The sequence below is a fragment of the Limulus polyphemus genome, unplaced genomic scaffold (genome assembly GCF_000517525.1).
Source record: "Limulus polyphemus unplaced genomic scaffold, Limulus_polyphemus-2.1.2 Scaffold13, whole genome shotgun sequence".
Taxonomy (NCBI): Eukaryota; Metazoa; Arthropoda; class Merostomata; order Xiphosura; family Limulidae; genus Limulus; species Limulus polyphemus.
In genome coordinates this window covers 359,985-378,583 of record NW_013665623.1, presented here as the reverse complement: position 1 = coordinate 378,583, position 18,599 = coordinate 359,985, and the positions used below count along the sequence as shown (strand labels likewise).

Genomic DNA, 18,599 nt, shown 5'->3' with positions numbered 1-18,599 from the left:
GATATATAAGTTGTTCGGATTTTTTCATCTAAAGAAAGCGACATTAATTTCTTGACGATCTAATACTTCTATCCACTATGATAACCAAAGTTATCATACGACTAATATTTTTAACCTATACCCTGACAGAAGTATACATATGACTAATACGTCTATTCCCTACTATAACAAAAGGTTCAAGTACAATTACTACTCTATCCACTACGAGAACCAAAGTTTACATACGGCTAATATATTTAACCTCTACGCTGACAGAAGTGACATATGACTAATACGTCTTTCCCCTCCCATAATAAAAGGTTCAAGTATAATTAATACTTCTATCCACTACGATAACCAATGTTTACAAACAACTAATATTTTATTCTGTACCATAACCAAAGAACATAATAGTTCTTCTTGGTTTCTTTTTCGTTTTTTTTTGTTTTGTGGTTTAAAGAGCAGAACTCTTAAATGTGAAATGAACAAATATGGGTTATTCTCTTTAAACAACAAATAAATACATTAAGATCTAGGATTGCCTGTAAATGACCACATTGTTTATCATGCATTGTACATTAGATCAATAGAAATAAGGTTACAACAAAAACCAATCCAGTAACAAACATTATTTTGTTATTGTTTTGTTCTAAGTACGTGAAGTATCTTAGAAAACAACATATTTGTTAGGCTTCACTTTTTTAGAAGAGTACATCAGTAACTTTGACTTCCTTGTAATATGTAAATACCTTTTTCTGTTTTTGTTTTGAGTGGAACTGGAACACCACAACAACTTTATGCTGATGCAACTTTTCAGAATGATAACACAGAAGTTTCAAAAAGCTACACGAAAACATGGTCATACTTGGAGGTTGTGAACAGAATATCTTCTGTTACATTATAAATATTATCTCTATTTGATGGCTTCACTTAAATTTCTGCTTTTTGACTATCTGTTAAGAAGCTATAAATTTTTTCAGCAGAATAGTTTATATCTTCTGTAAAGTTTGGAATTGTAATGAAGAACAAACATGTTAAGTTATCATAGACGAAAATACTGTCTAGAAAAATGTATTTTCAGAATGTTATGTTATATTCTTCTCGATACTAAATTAGATATTCTTGTAACCAAACTCTTTTCAATTCTGGTGATCAAATATATTTGATTTTATAGATTTATTCTTTTTCTTATCCCAACATATTCATTACATGTATTGTGATTTTTGAAATTAAATTTATTTAATTATTGTATGAGATTTTCTTAGCTATGTTCATACTCTTTTGATATACATAATTTAGTAAAAACTGGACAAAATCCTTAGTAATGATAAATATGTGTGTAAGAATTTACTGTTACCTATATAGCGCCTTATACAGAGTTTTGTACCTAAAATGACTACATTGCAAGTATATAAATTAAAAACTTACTCATAAACGCGTTTCATTATGGGACAAAATTACGATTGGTAATGTATTAGTTATAATAGTTTTTTATATTTATATATATCCATGAAATATATCCACAAAATAACTTGTTATTTCTTATATTTATGTTGAAGCGTCTAGGTTTTTAATATTTACTTTAAAGAATATACTTGTACAATCCCACATAAATATTTATTTTAAGCTTTAGAAAATTAGGTAAGAATTTTACAATTAAATAAAAGCTTAAAAATCGAATGATTGAGTAACTTTTGGTTACATACAGTTTTATCCCCCAAATTGTTGACCACACAGTTCAAATATACTGTCTGCCCCTGCTGAGTGGTGATGTTAGTAGGTGGACTCTTGTCAAAAAACGGAGAGATAGGCTGAACAAATGACCAATAACCAGTGGAGTGAGATGAGGATGCCAAACGCTTTGTTCTTGCTTTCTGAAACATGTCATCATCCGAGATGTTCCCAAACGTCTCTACAAGAAGAAAATAAAATAAAGAACCATGAGAAAATATTGATTTCCAATGAATAGAAACAATAGTCACGCTTCAAACTTTCCAAGCTTAAATCTCAGTTTTAGTGATCTTTATCTGCTACAGTAAAATTAATTTACTGATTTGATCACATAGTGAGAAAATGAAAATAAACTGTTTAAAACGTGTACCTGTCATTTCTACTAACTGTCGTAAACTTTCTACAAAAAACACACTGAAAAAAAGCACTACACGTGAAAAAAAGAGAGTCTATTATCTGTTCAACTGATCAGGTAAATATTTTATAAAAAAACGTTTTATTAATTGAACTTAAATCAACTTTATTTGTGTGATACAGAAATATCACCTTTTCGTGAACCTGGCCTATTTAGAGAAGATTCAGGCCACATTCATGGCAAATCGTGGTACCATAACTATAAAAACAAGAAAATGATACACACTATATATAAATAATGACTAGCTACTTTATTAGGACGTTTTCACACACACTTAATATCTAACTCAACGTCGATAAATGGCGTGACTCCTCATGGCTGTCTTATCCGAATGTGAACTATTTCACAACGAGTATGATCTGTAAATGATCCACAGATTTTGTCAGATGATTATAGTGACGATTGGGATTTTCATATCGGTCCAAAAAAGTTCACTTGTATTGAGATCTAGTGATTGTGCTGTCCAAAAAATAGTTTTCAAATCAAATTGTATAATTGATGTCGCATTGCCTTGAAAGGGTTCTTGTTCAGAAAGATCGAAATTCAACATTGTTAGATTTACATATTCAGTGGCAATGTTCAGGGTCCATACACACAAAACAAAAGTCACAAGGACTCAACCCCTATTATTGTAACTTTATCCCCATCATCAAGTCTAGCAGCTTGTACTGCCTGAAGAATGGCAGGAAGCAAGATGAAGACCCCAATATACTAACTCTACCATCATTATAGAAACGTGATTCACCATATAGCATTACATAACTCCAGTTGTTCATTGCCGCAGTTTGTTTTTTAAATATCATCGAATTTGTTTTCTCCTATTTGCAACATGATTGTTATTATAAGATAAATTTGTAAAATAATACTGATGTATAAAGTCGAATCTTGCCTGATTCCTGACACAAAAATACTGAAGGCATTAATCCATTAGGAGACAATCTAACACCCGTCCAATCGTTTTTCTCCACGTTTGTCCAACGTAGTTCAAAGTAGACGTATTCTCTTTTATTTGACAATGTTAGTAGAACCTGAGGGCAGATGTCTAAAAATGAATCTATATAAAAAGCCTGTGATAAGATGTTCATGCTAGATAAACACCAACTGTCATGCTTTCTTTCAAAGTCAGAGAGATTCTTGCAATTTAAGATTGTCTTTCAGATTATCCGTTGTATGATTTTCTCTCCAAATTTATGGAGTTCAAGAAAATGCGTGGAGAGGAGATTCCAAATATAACGACCATTCATTGCATTGTAAGCATTTTGTTTTCTTAAAAACAGAAAACATAATGTTTCTCTTATAATAATGATGCAATCTTGTTAAGATAATCTTAAATATATTTTCATACAGCACATAAACTAAATGTAAATTATTGAGATATTTGTTTTAATTTGTAGAAAAACTACGCCATGTTCTTATGAAAGACTTTTTTTTTTGCTTTGAAGATAATCAGTTATTTGTTATAGTATTAGATAATCTTAAAACACTAAATAACATTTTAAATTAAAAGTGATCAGGTATAGTGATATGCACAGAATCTCATTAGTTACCCTTTGTCTGTAAATTATAGCTAATGTTTACCTATACAGCTTCCCTCTCCCGGTGGCTAGCGGTAAGTCAGAGGCCCTAAAACGCTAAAAATCGGGTTTCGATGCCCGCAGTTGGGATAGTGTAGCCTTGTGCTTAACAACGAACAACCACTTAAACAAACGAATACCAATACAGAAAACCAACAGGTAAAGATTAATTATATATATATCGCAAACTTTACATAATATTTCGAGAATTCGTTTTCTTTTTTTTGTTGTTGTTTTTACTTAAGCAACTTGTAAACATTACCTTGTCTACACGTTTATTCTGGCAGAATTTAGAAAGCTTAAACCATAACCTTTATATCTTCAATTTTAGTCATTAATTTTTCATGATATAGACTTAATTACTAATTTGTTTACATTCTTTACAACCATTTGCTTATTAATAAAACAGTCGAAACAGAAAAAACTTCATGTTCTAGCAAAATGTTTAATATCAGTCAAGTAAATTCGATTTTTTTATTCCAGAATACACCTGAAACACAATTCTCAGTCTGTAATAAAACAATACTAATAACTTATGTGTAATTTATATTAATTTGTCTCACAGTTAGTTTTGTAAATTGAAGTTTCAAATTACGCATCACATCAATTTCAAAGCTAATTTTTGGATATTTTTCAAAGAAAGTATACCTGATATGTTTATATCATATATCATATTATATCATATACTAAATGATATAATATTGTTTACTTCTTAGCTATAGTTTGAGCAACAAATATTTCAAAACAGGGGTTATGAAATTATGTGACAAACTTATAACGTGCAAAAGCACGTGGCGTATTGTAAACGATTCATTTCTAGAGATTTGCGTGACTTCTCAAAGATAATGTATATATTTTGTGCAGCAATACACACGCGAACTGTTCATAATCATCAACTTTACCTCTTCTACTGTCATATATATAAACAACTTTCCCTGTGCCAAGGTTTATTTTTAGATACATAACGAAGAACAAAAAGATTGATGCACGTTTTAATATTTCATTACTTATCTGAAATCTGAATCTGAAAAACTGAGTTGAAGAATGCAGCGTACAATGATTTCAAACCATACCATTTCCAAAGAAAACTATCCTGAAAATGAAAAGTTAAAACCTTTTTTTTTTAATCTAAGATAGAACATGTACTGCTTGATAATTTCTTCAATGATGACGTATTTTATTTCATGCAACATAAGCTTACATTTATAATTACAAATTTATACGACGTAAAATAGCACAGTTTCCTTTGGTTCTGGATAAAAGTTTGGTGTTCATTCCCTCGGAATTATTGTTCTAAAGTGTGCGTTATAGGCAAAGCTTTATAGAGAGGATTATTTGAATAATCACTATTCTGCCTGAGAAATTTGATGTGTTATCAATATATAAAGTATGACACAGTGGATACCGTTTTGGTTTGCGATAATTGTATTACGTTCCTTACACATGACAGGCCATTTTTTCTTGTTAGTTAACAGTTTATGTGAAATATACAACTAAATATTTTATTTTATTTTGAAGAAGGAAAAAGATACAGTAATTATGATGCAGAATGATATTATTTTCGTTTGATAAAAATACGTTTTCAATCCTAAAAACAGTTTAAATGAAAGCAGTGAAGGCACTAATAGACTTAACCCCAGCGAAATACTGATTTTAAATCATAATCTTTCAAATTTATAGACCTAAGTAAGGAAAGGTTGATTTCTCTTAAATGAGTTATTTGCCTAATTTTGAAAAGAATGCGATATATGCCTAATTTTGAAAAGAATGCGATATTTGCCTAATTTTGAAAAGAATGCGATATTTACGCTGTTATGCTCATTTGGTACATTTCTCTTCCTTTCCACCATATATCGTTCTTCTCAAAGAATGACACACTAAAGGTTTGCCATCAACTCTGTATTCAGAAATATATTTTTTATCTAATTCAGTCGGTACTTTTTTAAAACATCCAGAACTTCTGAACCAGTCATTAATGCCTGTACTAGAAGGAGGTATTCTCAACATCATATGCTCTGAGCAATCCTTTGTATAAAGCAAAGCTTTAAGCACTTCCATAAGTGTCTCCAAACTTCACTTGAAAAGTGTGAAAATTCCTCTTATTTCCAAGTTGAATACAGTAATCGTTCTTTCTTGTGTGAAATGACGCATGAAGTAAAAGCCACTAGCTGATCTAAATTCGAAGAATACGTGACTAAGAACCTATGAACACTTTTTTAGAAAAAAGAAACACAATATGCGGAGCTTGCATATAACGGAACTTGGTTACATATTTACTACACGGTATACAGAAGTTGGTTACATATTTACTACACGGTATACAGAAGTTGGTTACATATTTACTACACGGTATACAGAAGTTGGTTACATATTTACTACACAGTATACAGAAGTTGGTTACATATTTATTACACAGTATACAGAAGTTGGTTACATATTTATTACACAGTATACAGAAGTTGGTTACATATTTACTACACGGTATACAGAAGTTGGTTACATATTTATTACACAGTATACAGAAGTTGGTTACATATTTATTACACAGTATACAGAAGTTGGTTACATATTTATTACACAGTATACAGAAGTTGGTTACATATTTACTGTACAATATAGATTTTTATGAAGTATTCTCAGCTGCATTATTTTATTAGAGTTTCATGGTGATAATTAGAATTTTTTAGCGAAAAGTTCAAGTATTTTGTAACCACGAGTTATAAATAAAACCATCGTAATAGACTGACGTTATTTGCGTCAAATTTATGACCTTAGTGAATATCCACATTTGTTTTTACAGTTGTTACAAATTATTTCACAAAGGTTTGGTTTTTTCTTATGTCAGAACTATAATCTACAGTTATGTAAAACTATATTTATTACATAATACTTAGATCTGATTAAATAGTAACAAACATATGTATTTAACAATTATATAGCCTAAATGGTGATTGTCGTGAAACTCAAAAATCCACATTCTTTTGTAATCTCGTTGACTGTTTCATCACTGACTTGTACTACGAACTTGCTTGATTTCTTAAGTTTTGGATACAAAAATGTTGTGGCTTAAAGATAAAAGTGCAAAATTAATATTCTCATTTTCATTAAATGTTGAAGAACTCCTAAAATTGTTTTGCTTGATTAACCAAAACCATTCACATTCTTTTTCAACACAAACTCTCTGATTTACACACACACATATATATATATATATATATATTTGTAAATTAGTTACTAATGCCAAGTTTAAAAGATCATGACTCAAAAGTATATTAAAAACGCCTGCAATGAAATGAAATTATGTACTATATTTATTAGACCAATATAAAAGGACAATTGATTCATATAGCTTTTATCTTAAATATGCTTATATAATAATTTGCTCCTGACCTAAACAAAATTCCTGAAGCCAATGGGCTCAAAAGTATACAGGAGGATTTTTCTCTAAATTGCTTCAAATTAATTTCACCACACTCATTAACCAGCAGTAATCGAAGACGGTTCTGTAAATCCTACCTGGAATCTACAACTAGAAGATGGCGCCAATACATAGGTTTTGTTTCTGGAATCTACAACTAGAAGGTGGCGCCAATACATAGGTTTTGTTTTTGGAATCTACAACTAGAAGATGGCGCCAATATATAGGTTTTGTTTCTGGAATCTACAACTAGAAGATGGCGCCAATACATAGGTTTTGTTTCTGAAATCTACAACTAGAAGATGGCGACAATACATAGGTTTTGTTTCTGGAATCTACAACTAGAAGATGGCGCCAATACATAGGTTTTGTTTCTGAAATCTACAACTAGAAGATGGCGACAATACATAGGTTTTGTTTCTGAAATCTACAACTAGAAGATGGCGACAATACATAGGTTTTGTTTTTGACTTTCTGTGAAAAAAAAAATAAAGCTCCAAAAAATGGCAGTTTATGTTTCTTCTTTAAGTATATTAACCGTTTTGTTTTTTCTTAATGAAACGTCAAATAGAATATATGGAATGTTCTTATAAACTGTTTATTTAAATCCTCCCTGAAGAAGGAAGATCTACCTTCCGAAAATGTTCGGGTTATCAAACTTGTTTAAGGCGATTTCGCCACTAACATGTTTTAGATATTTTCCTGTTACTCTAGTTCTCGGTTTTTGTAACTAATGTCGTTACTATCTCAACACTTCAATAGCTAATGATTAATGTTTTTTTAAACTATATGATGTAAAAAATAATTTTATGTTAATGTTTGGGATAAGCCTATGACTTCATATTTTTCTAACTTTTTACAAGTATATATATATATACATTACTTTTTGATTATATTGTGTTATTAATTATAGCTAAAGACGTAGCAAAACAATCCAAAACCTTTAGACTTTCTATAGTTAAATAAGCGATAATTAAATTTTCAATGCAATTTAACAACATACAGAAAGTAATCATTCCGTTGAAAAAATATAATAAGTATTTATCTGCGTGACAGACACATATACAGAGTGTATATATGTTCTTGGGAAGTTATATAGCGCTCCACATTTCGTATCCGTAATTAACGACTCACAACCTTACTTTGATATTTTATTTTGACGTTGCTAATGAAATGAGGAATTTTTTTAATGAATATGACAATGTAATGATGCATCAGAAGAAACGCAGGACTCGGAAACTGTTTTTTGTGTTGTTGTTTTTTTATAAGTATTTCATGAAAAAGTCATTTGAATATTAAGATATCAGCCTTAAAAACGAATTTTCTAAAACTAGTTGGTTACAGCAGCAGAAATGCATATTTCATGCAAGCTTGCACGTTTGGCTGTAACGTTAAGTTTTGAAACTGTAAACCGGCTCGCTCTTGATTTTAGGTCAAATGTCACTACGCGCCTTTCCATGAGAGTCATGTAGATACTAAAAGATTTAAGATTATCTCACTGATGACTTTAGTTCAGACTTAGGTATGATATAAAATATAAGAGAAAGAAGCGACTTGAACGTCTACGGATCAAAGCACAATATACATGTATTAGCAAACAAGCATTTCCAGAAGAATAATTCCTTCTTTTATCTTTATATAAAGAGTTTAGAACTGTTAAGGTCAGCTAGCAAGAGTTTTTAAATACAGCGGCTGTCCAAAATCCTGAACAATCTAATAAATTTTATTTTTTCTTGATATTGACTACTCAAAGAATTATTTGCTTTCGATATTATAATAAATTATACATATACTGAAATCACATTTCAGGCTGAATTCCTTGGTAAAACCAGATTTTAATTATCTTTCTTATATGATGAATTATAAATTAATAAGGACAGATATCGTGAAGGTGTAAACAAATACTTTATTAAGTAAAGGAATGAACTTCGGTAGTTTGGTGAAAATCATTATATTGTGTATATATATATATATATTTATATATATAATACTTTGTGGGATATTCCTCGTTTTTCATCCCCATGTCGTTTCTGTTGATCATACGATCCCAAAAGGCGATAAGTGCACCCATTAACTCACGTTTTGTTTCAGATAAGATTAATTAATGTGAGATTTTATTGCCATATACAAATTCTCCTTTGGGTTTAAACCAAGAGACTGTGCTGGTCAGTCTATTTCCGATATATGATTCTTTGTGTATCAATTTTCTAATGATTTTAGCTGGGTGAAGGGTTTGTTTGTTTCTAGTTATGCACAAATCTACACAATGGGCTATCTGTGCTCTGCCCACCACGGGTATCGAAACCCGGTTACTAGCATTGTAAATCCACAGAAATACCGCTGGGCCACTGGGGGGCCGGGTGGAGGGAGTATTATTGCCTTGGGAATATATATTCATCATCTGGAAATCTTTCTGCTGCTAATAGAAGTATTCCTGACCGAAGCACCCTAACATAGGTGGAAGACAGTGTACATTAAACCGATTATGACATGCAGCCCCATATCATTATAGACGAGGGGGTGATTTAATGTTGTTGTTGGCTTGAGTTCTTCTTTAATATTATGCAACATGTAAATAATAGCTTAGTGTGATAAGATTCAAATAGTATATTCGTAACTCAAGAGTTTGATTTCGCTGATCAGTGGTCCAGTTGTTCTAAATCATTGGCCCATGATTGTTTTGTTAATTAAAGGCTGCTTAAAATGGGAAATGTTACAAACGTTTTTTATTGTTTTTTTTACTCCATTAAATTTATTTTCCCGCAATCTCTGACAAATATTTTGTTGCTGACACATTTACAAGACGACTATTTCCATTCACAAAGCAATATTGAAGAAGTCAGTCTTTTTTGGATCAGATCTTATGTTCTGACTGCTATCTGGGGTAAATAGCTTTTTGTGGGTGTCCAAATCTGTAATGAACATCTATATATACGTTTGACTTGTTTAATATATTATTTTAAAACACGTGGACCGTGTGCTGTTTGTTTACTATTGAAATTTATCGCCAACAAGTTACAGGCAACTACTGTAAAGAATCCAGCCCATCCATACCTAAAACCTGACATAGATGAAATTGAACTAAATTATTGAAAGAGTAAAATCGTTCGAAATAATAAAACAGGAATTACACCAGAATTATCTTGGTTATGTTGTAGTTGTCTTTGTGATATCAGAATAGTTTTTTTTTGATGCGTAATATCCATTCATTTGAAGAGTCAGAAATAATTTTAAATGTGTCGTGCTTTACCATTGCATGTTTTCCTACGCTTGTTAACGAATGCGAATATTTAACACATTTGACATATTTGAATTCCCAGATGACGCCAGATCTTTCAAGGGAGTATACCCTCTCTTTGGTAGAGGAGAATGTTACGCTGGTAAAAAAGATGTAACAATTGTCTTAAGTTGAACTCGGGGAAACTTTGCTTTTTCAGTTGCTTACTGTAAATGTCTGTTAGTTACTACTAATATTGCCGGCAGTTAATGCATACTACATTGGCATGCTGGGGGATGTTAGGTTACTGATATAATTTTCAATAGTATCATTTATATGTTTAATCGGATAACAATTGAATTGTAACCCCTCTTTTCTATGAACTAATTGTTTATAAAATTTTTCTAAGCTTAGACATAACTTTTACGCCATATTTATATAAAATTAAGTTTATTCTTATTTGGATTGAATTTATCAGATTGTGAAAATAAACCAGCAGAAGTAGATTTGCGATACTGGTAATAATCCAGTTGTTCATTATTTCTGCTTTGTACGGTATCTAATAAAGTAAATTGGAGTTAGATCATTCTTTTACTTTAGAACTTATAAATTTATGGCATTAGTTTAAATATTTAAGAAATTTATCTAATAGATTTTTATGTCTAAATACGGTCTAAGTATTATCCATAAAGCATATTTAATTAGTAGGCTATATTCACTGCATGATTCTAGGAAATGCTTATCATAAAAGCATTAAAAATAACTAATACAGGAACTAACAGATAACCCATAACTTTACGATTAATAGAAAATAATATTGTTCTGTAATTTAATTAATATGACAGATATGCTTATATAATACATTAAATTATGGAACATATTTAAATACCAGATATGTACATAACTTAAGATGCTTTTTTTTGTATGTATGCATATAAGGATTCAATATACATAAAGTAACACAATGATAGCCCTCCTTAATTTCTAAATCCTTCATATACTTAAGTAATTCAAAAGTCAATAAAGCTATAAGTCTTATGAAAGATTATGAAAATTTAGACAATTATTAATTGAGCGTTCCGATGTTAGACATTATCGGTCTTATAGGGCAATCTCCTTTGTGAATTTTTGGTAATCAATATGAAATCTTTGGTTTTACAATTGAACGTTCCAATAATGGATACTATCGGCCTTACAGGGTAGCTTGCTTTGCGAATTTTCACATAAAATACTTAGTTACACACCTACTGGTCTGAACTCTTCAAAGACCCTGGTCAATAATATATTTTGTTTTTTCAATAATTATACTTATAATGATGTATCTCCGCTGTTGTTGGTTTTTTTTTCGTACGATCACTGGGCAGTCTTGAAAGTTTGATTTTATGGTTTGTATTCAAAATATGGCCATCTTTATTGATAATGATATAATATATTACCATTTCGACTTATAATAATATCCTTCCGAATCATTAATTTTTAAAGCTTCCTAGTTTTGTTTATTAATTATATAGCTTTATAATTTGTACGCGAATCGCAACTATAATGAAATACCACTAACTCCACTTGTTATATAGTCGAAATCTACATTAATCTTATCCACGTTTGTATAGATTTCAGTTTAAATCCACATATCTTACAGTATTTCAGCTTCCGAATTGGTTTTACTAAAGACTTCCCGTAGTTTCTTATCATTTTGTCGTTTATGTTTAATCTCAACTTTTAGGAACTTACTTTGAACTTGATAATACTAGATAATTCTTTATTCAGTATTTTAAATTTCAAACTTTAGATATATTTGAATAACTATAAGTTTTTGGCAGAATATTATAAATTGACAATGTAACATATTCTTATGAATTTGTAGAAAATACTTCTAAAGTGACGGGAGTAGTTTTAGGGTTGGGGTTTCATTATCATATCTGTTCTTCGTAAGGTTAGCTATCGATTGGTTTCTGAGGCTGATTAGAAAGTTATGATTTAAACGTATTACAATAAGCATATAACCTACATTCAAGGTAACAACATTCTAATAAGTAAGAGTTAAGCTTTAACATTAGTACCTGAATGAAAGGAACGTATAGGGTTGAAAATATTAGTGATGATTAGCTGTTATATTATTCCAAAACTGAGTTAAATTATGTTACACTTTCATACAAAACCCTAATTATACGTTAATAGTATTACGAAATAAATAAATAAAAATTCTGTTCTAAATTATAGGTAATTAGCACCTGTGTTTATGTCTGTATTTATTGAATGAGAATATTTTTATTTTTATTGTCTCAATTAATCACTTTAATATTACTTAATAGCAGTTAATATTTAAACAAGGTCAATATAAACAATAAATGAAATTGTATATGTACGAGTAATATTTAAAGTTGCTTAATTCAAGATCATTTTATATCTACTCTAAATCTCGTATTCAGTTTTAGGTAGTGCTTTTCTTGTTAAATGATTTATACAGACTGTTTTATGTTTTCCATTTTATAAGTTTTAACAAATTTTGAGAAACTAAGAATTTGTATTTCAATATATATATTTTAAACTGGACGGTGGGTTAAGTTCTTTTTCATGAACAATTGCTCCACAAGTGTATTTATAAATTCAAATTAAGAAATATAGTATGAAGTCGTCTAGTGTACGTCGCCAGAAGTCTTGACGTTCTTGTACTTTCTAACGTCTGAAGAAAAATTGATTAAGCTCTACAAGCCTAAAAAATGTGCCAAAGTCATGCACAGAAATCACCTTCCAGAGCGACAACAGGAGCAAGAATCGAGCGTACTGACTGGTATTGGCTCGATGCCATGGAATCGGATTAAGATGGCTGTCCAATTTATACATTTTCGTATTTCGTTTTTCATTCTCCGCCTCTTTCAAGTTACGCAAGGCTTCCACATCATCCTAAGAACTACTGATGTTTATCGTTTTGTTTTGTTTTTCTGTAAAAAGAAGTATATATAGCTCAAGCAATTAGAGCTAACACTAACGAAGCATCACCATCACTAGCTGAACATTGTTTTTGTACAGGGCCGAACATAGTAGCTTAAACGATGTTAATGGTCCTTACATACTAGAATTTGATAAACGATTATTTAACATATGAACAAATTTTGAACTAATTACGAAATAATATATGTCTTTCTTTCTTGTATCCATGCTAGTAGTTCGTTAGTAGATATAAAAGTCTGCTTGCTAACTTTTATGTTAAATGTATTATATTAAAATATATTATATATTATATGTATTATATTAAAATATATTATATATTATATGTATTATATTAAAATATGTTATATATTATATGTATTATATTAAAATATATTATATATTATATGTATTATATTAAAATATATTATATATTATATGTATTACATACATATTTGATATTTATTTATATGATGAATAAATGCGTTACGATCTTGTTATATACACATCAGCATGGTTTTAAGAGTTTCTTGTTTTGGAGTATTAATAGCTGATAAATATGATACACTATAAGGCGACGAAAAAGGCAAGATTTTTCTTAAATAATGCAATACAAAGAAGGCATAGCTTCTCGAGATATTTCTAGAACTGACAGACATTTATATAAATTAGGTTATGTTTTATAATATACTTCAGCATCAAATACTGAGCTGTCTACTGTGTTGAGGATGGATACTTTCCTAAAAAATGCGAATACAAAGAATAAGTATGTTTACGTAGTATTTATTAAGCTTGTTTGTTTGTTTTTAATTATGCACAAAGCTACACAAGGGCTATCTGTGCTCTGCCCACCACGGGTATCGAAACCCGGTTTCTAGCGTTGTAAGTCCGCAGACATACCGCTGTGCCACTGGGGGGCATTTATTAAGCAAAAATCTGATTGGCATATAAAATAAGAATACATTCGTTACGATCTTGTTATATACACATAGCATGGTTTTTAAGAGCTAATTTTTTGATTGTTTTGGAGTATTAATAGCTGTCCTTTTATTTGTTATTTATATGAACGCTCCAGACATTTCTTAACGTCTGCTTTTAAAACATCAATAAGAATAAGACAATGGGCAGTAAATGAAACATCAGACTACTGTGAGGATCGACAAATCAAGTTAATAGTCTCCGTTACCTACTGCGTTTTTGTGCCTCAAAAACTCAATTTTACCTATGGAAACAAGAGCACAAAATGCTGTAGTAGAAGAAACGGATCGAACTTATTGAAAAACGTTCCTCGGATGAAACCGTGTGATTGTTTTCAATAGAACTTGTCTAACGTGTAATCAATCTTACATCTATTCCAAATAACTCCACCTAACACCACTCTCGCAACCAAACATCGTCCTGTTTCTAATTGTAATGGAAAAAAAAACCTATATTTGGGGATACATCGTAATCAATGACATAGATCCAAAAGTATAGAAAGCTATCTGCAACCATATTTCTGGAAACTGGAGGTAAAAATATACTTGATTAAAGCAAAATATCTGATATTTGATTATATTCGCATCAAGTAGCTACAACATGAGTGTAGATTAATGAAAACATTATGTACAGTTATAATTGGCAATATACTATGACTTAGCATAATAGAAGATCAACATTATACATCTTATGTCACAATGAATTTGCGTAGGGTTTATTTAGTAGCACAATAACCTTATATTGTATGTGACGGCGAGTATTTGTACGTTTGTATTTATTAAGAGAATAACCTTGCATTGCATGACTCGGTGAATTTTAGTATGGTTGTGTTTACTAGCATTTTACTTTTAGAGTGACTGATGAAATTAAAAGTTTATTTAGTTAGAGCTTCTTACTTTATGAAACTGTTATATATTTAGTGAGCTTCAAGTTTTATTGTTCTTTAAACCTCTTACAGTTACTTGTGGATGAAAGTTATTGTTATATCGTATATATATATATATATATATATAAGAATCAGTTGATCATGTTTTGAGTGTTTTGTATATCAAAACTATTAATATGTTTATGGAAAGTTAATTCATTTCTGTATCTCACAAACATCTCGTACAAACGATGCATTTCACCTCAAAGTATATGGTTAGCTACCTTATGCAAAAAAAAGTTTGCACCGGCGAATAAAAAAATTTTAGTTATTTTTCTTCACCAGAAAGTGGTCTACAAAGAATCAAAAATGCAAATTAATTCTTCCACTGTAGACTAGAAAGTGTTCTAAACTAAACAAGAAAATTTCAGTGTTTGTTCCACGAAAGACCAGAAAGTGTGTCTTACAGTGAATCAGAAATGTTAGTTATTTGTTCCACTGCAAACGTATAAGTGATTTACGGGGAATCAGAAATGTTGGTTATTTAATCTACTGTAGGTAAGAAAGTGTGTTCTGCAGTGAATCAGAAATGTTACGTAGACAAGAGAGTTTTATCTGATGAATCAGAAATGTTACTTATTTTCTTCAGTGTAAAGCACGGCTTCACGTTCTACTTATACTAAAGCGAATGAGAATGAAAAGAATTCCTTTCACTTGAATAGCCATATATATATATATATATATATATACACTCTTATCCAAAGTATTTGAATATTTTGTAACAAATGAGATCTATATTATTAAGATGGAATACAAATGCAATTAGCACTGTCCAACTGAGAAATGCATGTTATATTAAACATCTGCATATATAATTTGTATAATGAAACAGGTTCTGTGGACATCATAAACGATTTATTAGAGCAGAAAACATGTTTGTCTGATCATACACTACCTTCTCTGTTACTACTCGGGCATTTACTTAGAAACTACTCCATGCATGTAAACAATAACATCAATATGCAAACATTTTGGCCAAGACTGTGTATATATATCATTAACTTTCTATAGAAAGTACTTTTACGAATAGTTTAAATGAGCAGTGTCGTTCCCTTTATCCTTCAAAATACGCTGAATCCAATTTTCTTGTCATAAAATGTTTAACACAAATTGTTGCTAATTAAACCAAGAGTGTAATAAAACAATATATATATTATTACGTGCTGTAGACGTAGTTAGAGACCAAAACCATATCTTACGAAACGTATACATATTTATTAATACGTATATTATGCAATGCTAGAGAAGGTAGCTAATCACATGATAGAAAGTTTTTGCAGAATGTGCTACATTATTAATGAAGAAACAAAATTAAATACATATTAATGATTAGTTTATTACTCATAAATCTACATTATGCTATTTCTCATGTTCTAATCATTTAACACTTAACGAGGTAAATAAGAATTAATGGAAACCAACAGGTCAAATGCTAGGGAAAAAGATTTAAATAGTCACATGACAAATGTAACTTTTGATATTCTATGATAAAATCCAATTAAGAAATAATATGACCTCTGGTAAGGGCTTTATTAGCAAACCAATGTATATGGCAACTAACTGTTCGCTGTATTAATCATTTTATATACTGTACCAGATGCTATTGCTTATGCTTTAGTATGTTCTTGTTCCAGGTACAAAGTTTTGCATAGATAATGTACTTGAAACCAAATCAACTATGGGTTTTCCCAGAATATCAATATGTGGTATCTTGAAAAGTGATATACTTTCCCCTTTGAATACTATCTAACAAAAAGTTTAAAAATACAAAAAAAAATTATCTTGAAAGAAAATATGACAGAATTTAATGGTAATCGCGTCAAACTTTCAGGAATCGTTTTGTAAGCGTCGTGCTTTTATTTTTTACAGAACAAATTAACTTTATTCAGCTGTACAGTTTGAATTTTATCTCAGCAACATTGAAGTTAATGGCTAAGTTTTAATAATTAGAAACTAAAATATGATTTGGGGAACTAGGGTGCAATAAACGCACACATATGTGTATACACATATATCAAAATTTTGAAAGTTCTTCAAGATTCGGGCTGGTATAAGACAAATTACTAATCAGTTTTACGTATATATATAAAACAATTTAAAAATAGTAATACCTTCCACGTCAGTACGAAAAATATATTGTCGTTCCAAACTGAAAAAACTGGGTTAAAATAAAAGTCCTTAACCCAAGAATACCTGACGAGATTAGGCTTCTTTAACAATATTACCAAGTACCAAAGCAGAATTGTCATATGTAAAGCTTTACGTTTTTCACATTTTGTCAATGTAATTTTGTTTTTTGAATTTCGCGTAAAGCTACACGAGGGCCATCTGTCCCTAATTTAGCAGTGTAAGACTAGACCACCCACCGCCAACTCTTGGGGTACCCACGGCTGAAAGGGCGAGCATGTTTGGTGAGACGGGCAAATTGGGAGTCGAGTGCCCTAACCACCTAGCCATGCCGGGCCATCAATGTAATTACTACTAGTTAAGAAATTTAATGTTATACAATAATCGTACTGATACTATAAATAACTGAATTATATATTGAGTTATTTAAATTTAATATTGTAAGTTACTATATATTACAGAAACAGAAGCACATACCAAGTTACGTATTAGATAGTGTGTGGCAAGTTTCAACTAGATGACTACAGAGCTATAGCATAATCTTAATGAACATATGACCGCTATTTAATATGAATTAGTTGTGTCTGTTTGCGGCTTCATCGGGGTTATTACATGCTATTGTTTAATATTCGTTAAGTTATATAACTATTTGTCTCGAATCTGTTGTAACGTCATTTGAAGATGAGCTTGGTACAGAAAAGCTTATAAAAGGAAGAAATCAAAAGGGGACAGTTCTTAAAAAGGGATTGATTAATGGATAATAATTAGCATTGAATTTGAGAAAAGCCAAACATAACAGATATAGTTTTAAAACTCTGTGGTGTGATAAATACTTGGACTATGCTTGAAGTATTTAAGATCAGGACAAAGAAAGTTATTTATACTTATGGAGAATGAGTTAATTATGATTTCTATACAAAGTGAACGACCACATTGTGATACACGATTGACCCAGATAACGTACGTTAAATTTCTTTCAAATTATTATGTTTATGTTGGAGTATACACATCTAGGAGGAAGAAAGTTATTGATATTCTGGATTAACCACGCTAATTATGTGAGAAAATTGTCTCAGCATAAATTATGCTAGAGTTAAATGAAGTAATGACATTAATTTGTGGATGAGTTAGGTTTTCGTTAGATAAAGAAATCTATGCATGATTCGTAGCTATTACATATATTTATAAAATCAATTTTCATAAAATTGTATTAAAGATTATATGAAAATAAACGAAAGAATCAATGTTATAAATTTTAGTTAAAACAAATTAACCACAAATTGAAAAAAAATTGCCTTGAATATTCA

General features: G+C 30.3%; 1 protein-coding gene across 4 annotated transcripts in view; it reads right to left on the bottom strand.

The window, feature by feature from the left end:
* LOC106456907 (protein amalgam-like) overlaps positions 1–18,599 on the bottom strand; it is a 167,140-nt gene that overhangs the window by 44,408 nt on the left and 104,133 nt on the right. For all 4 annotated transcript variants that reach the window (XM_022382857.1, XM_022382865.1, XM_022382844.1 and 1 more), the window contains exon 2: positions 1,686–1,891. In XM_022382857.1, coding sequence (XP_022238565.1) covers positions 1,686–1,891 — 206 coding nt within the window. The remainder of the gene's footprint in view (positions 1–1,685; positions 1,892–18,599) is intronic.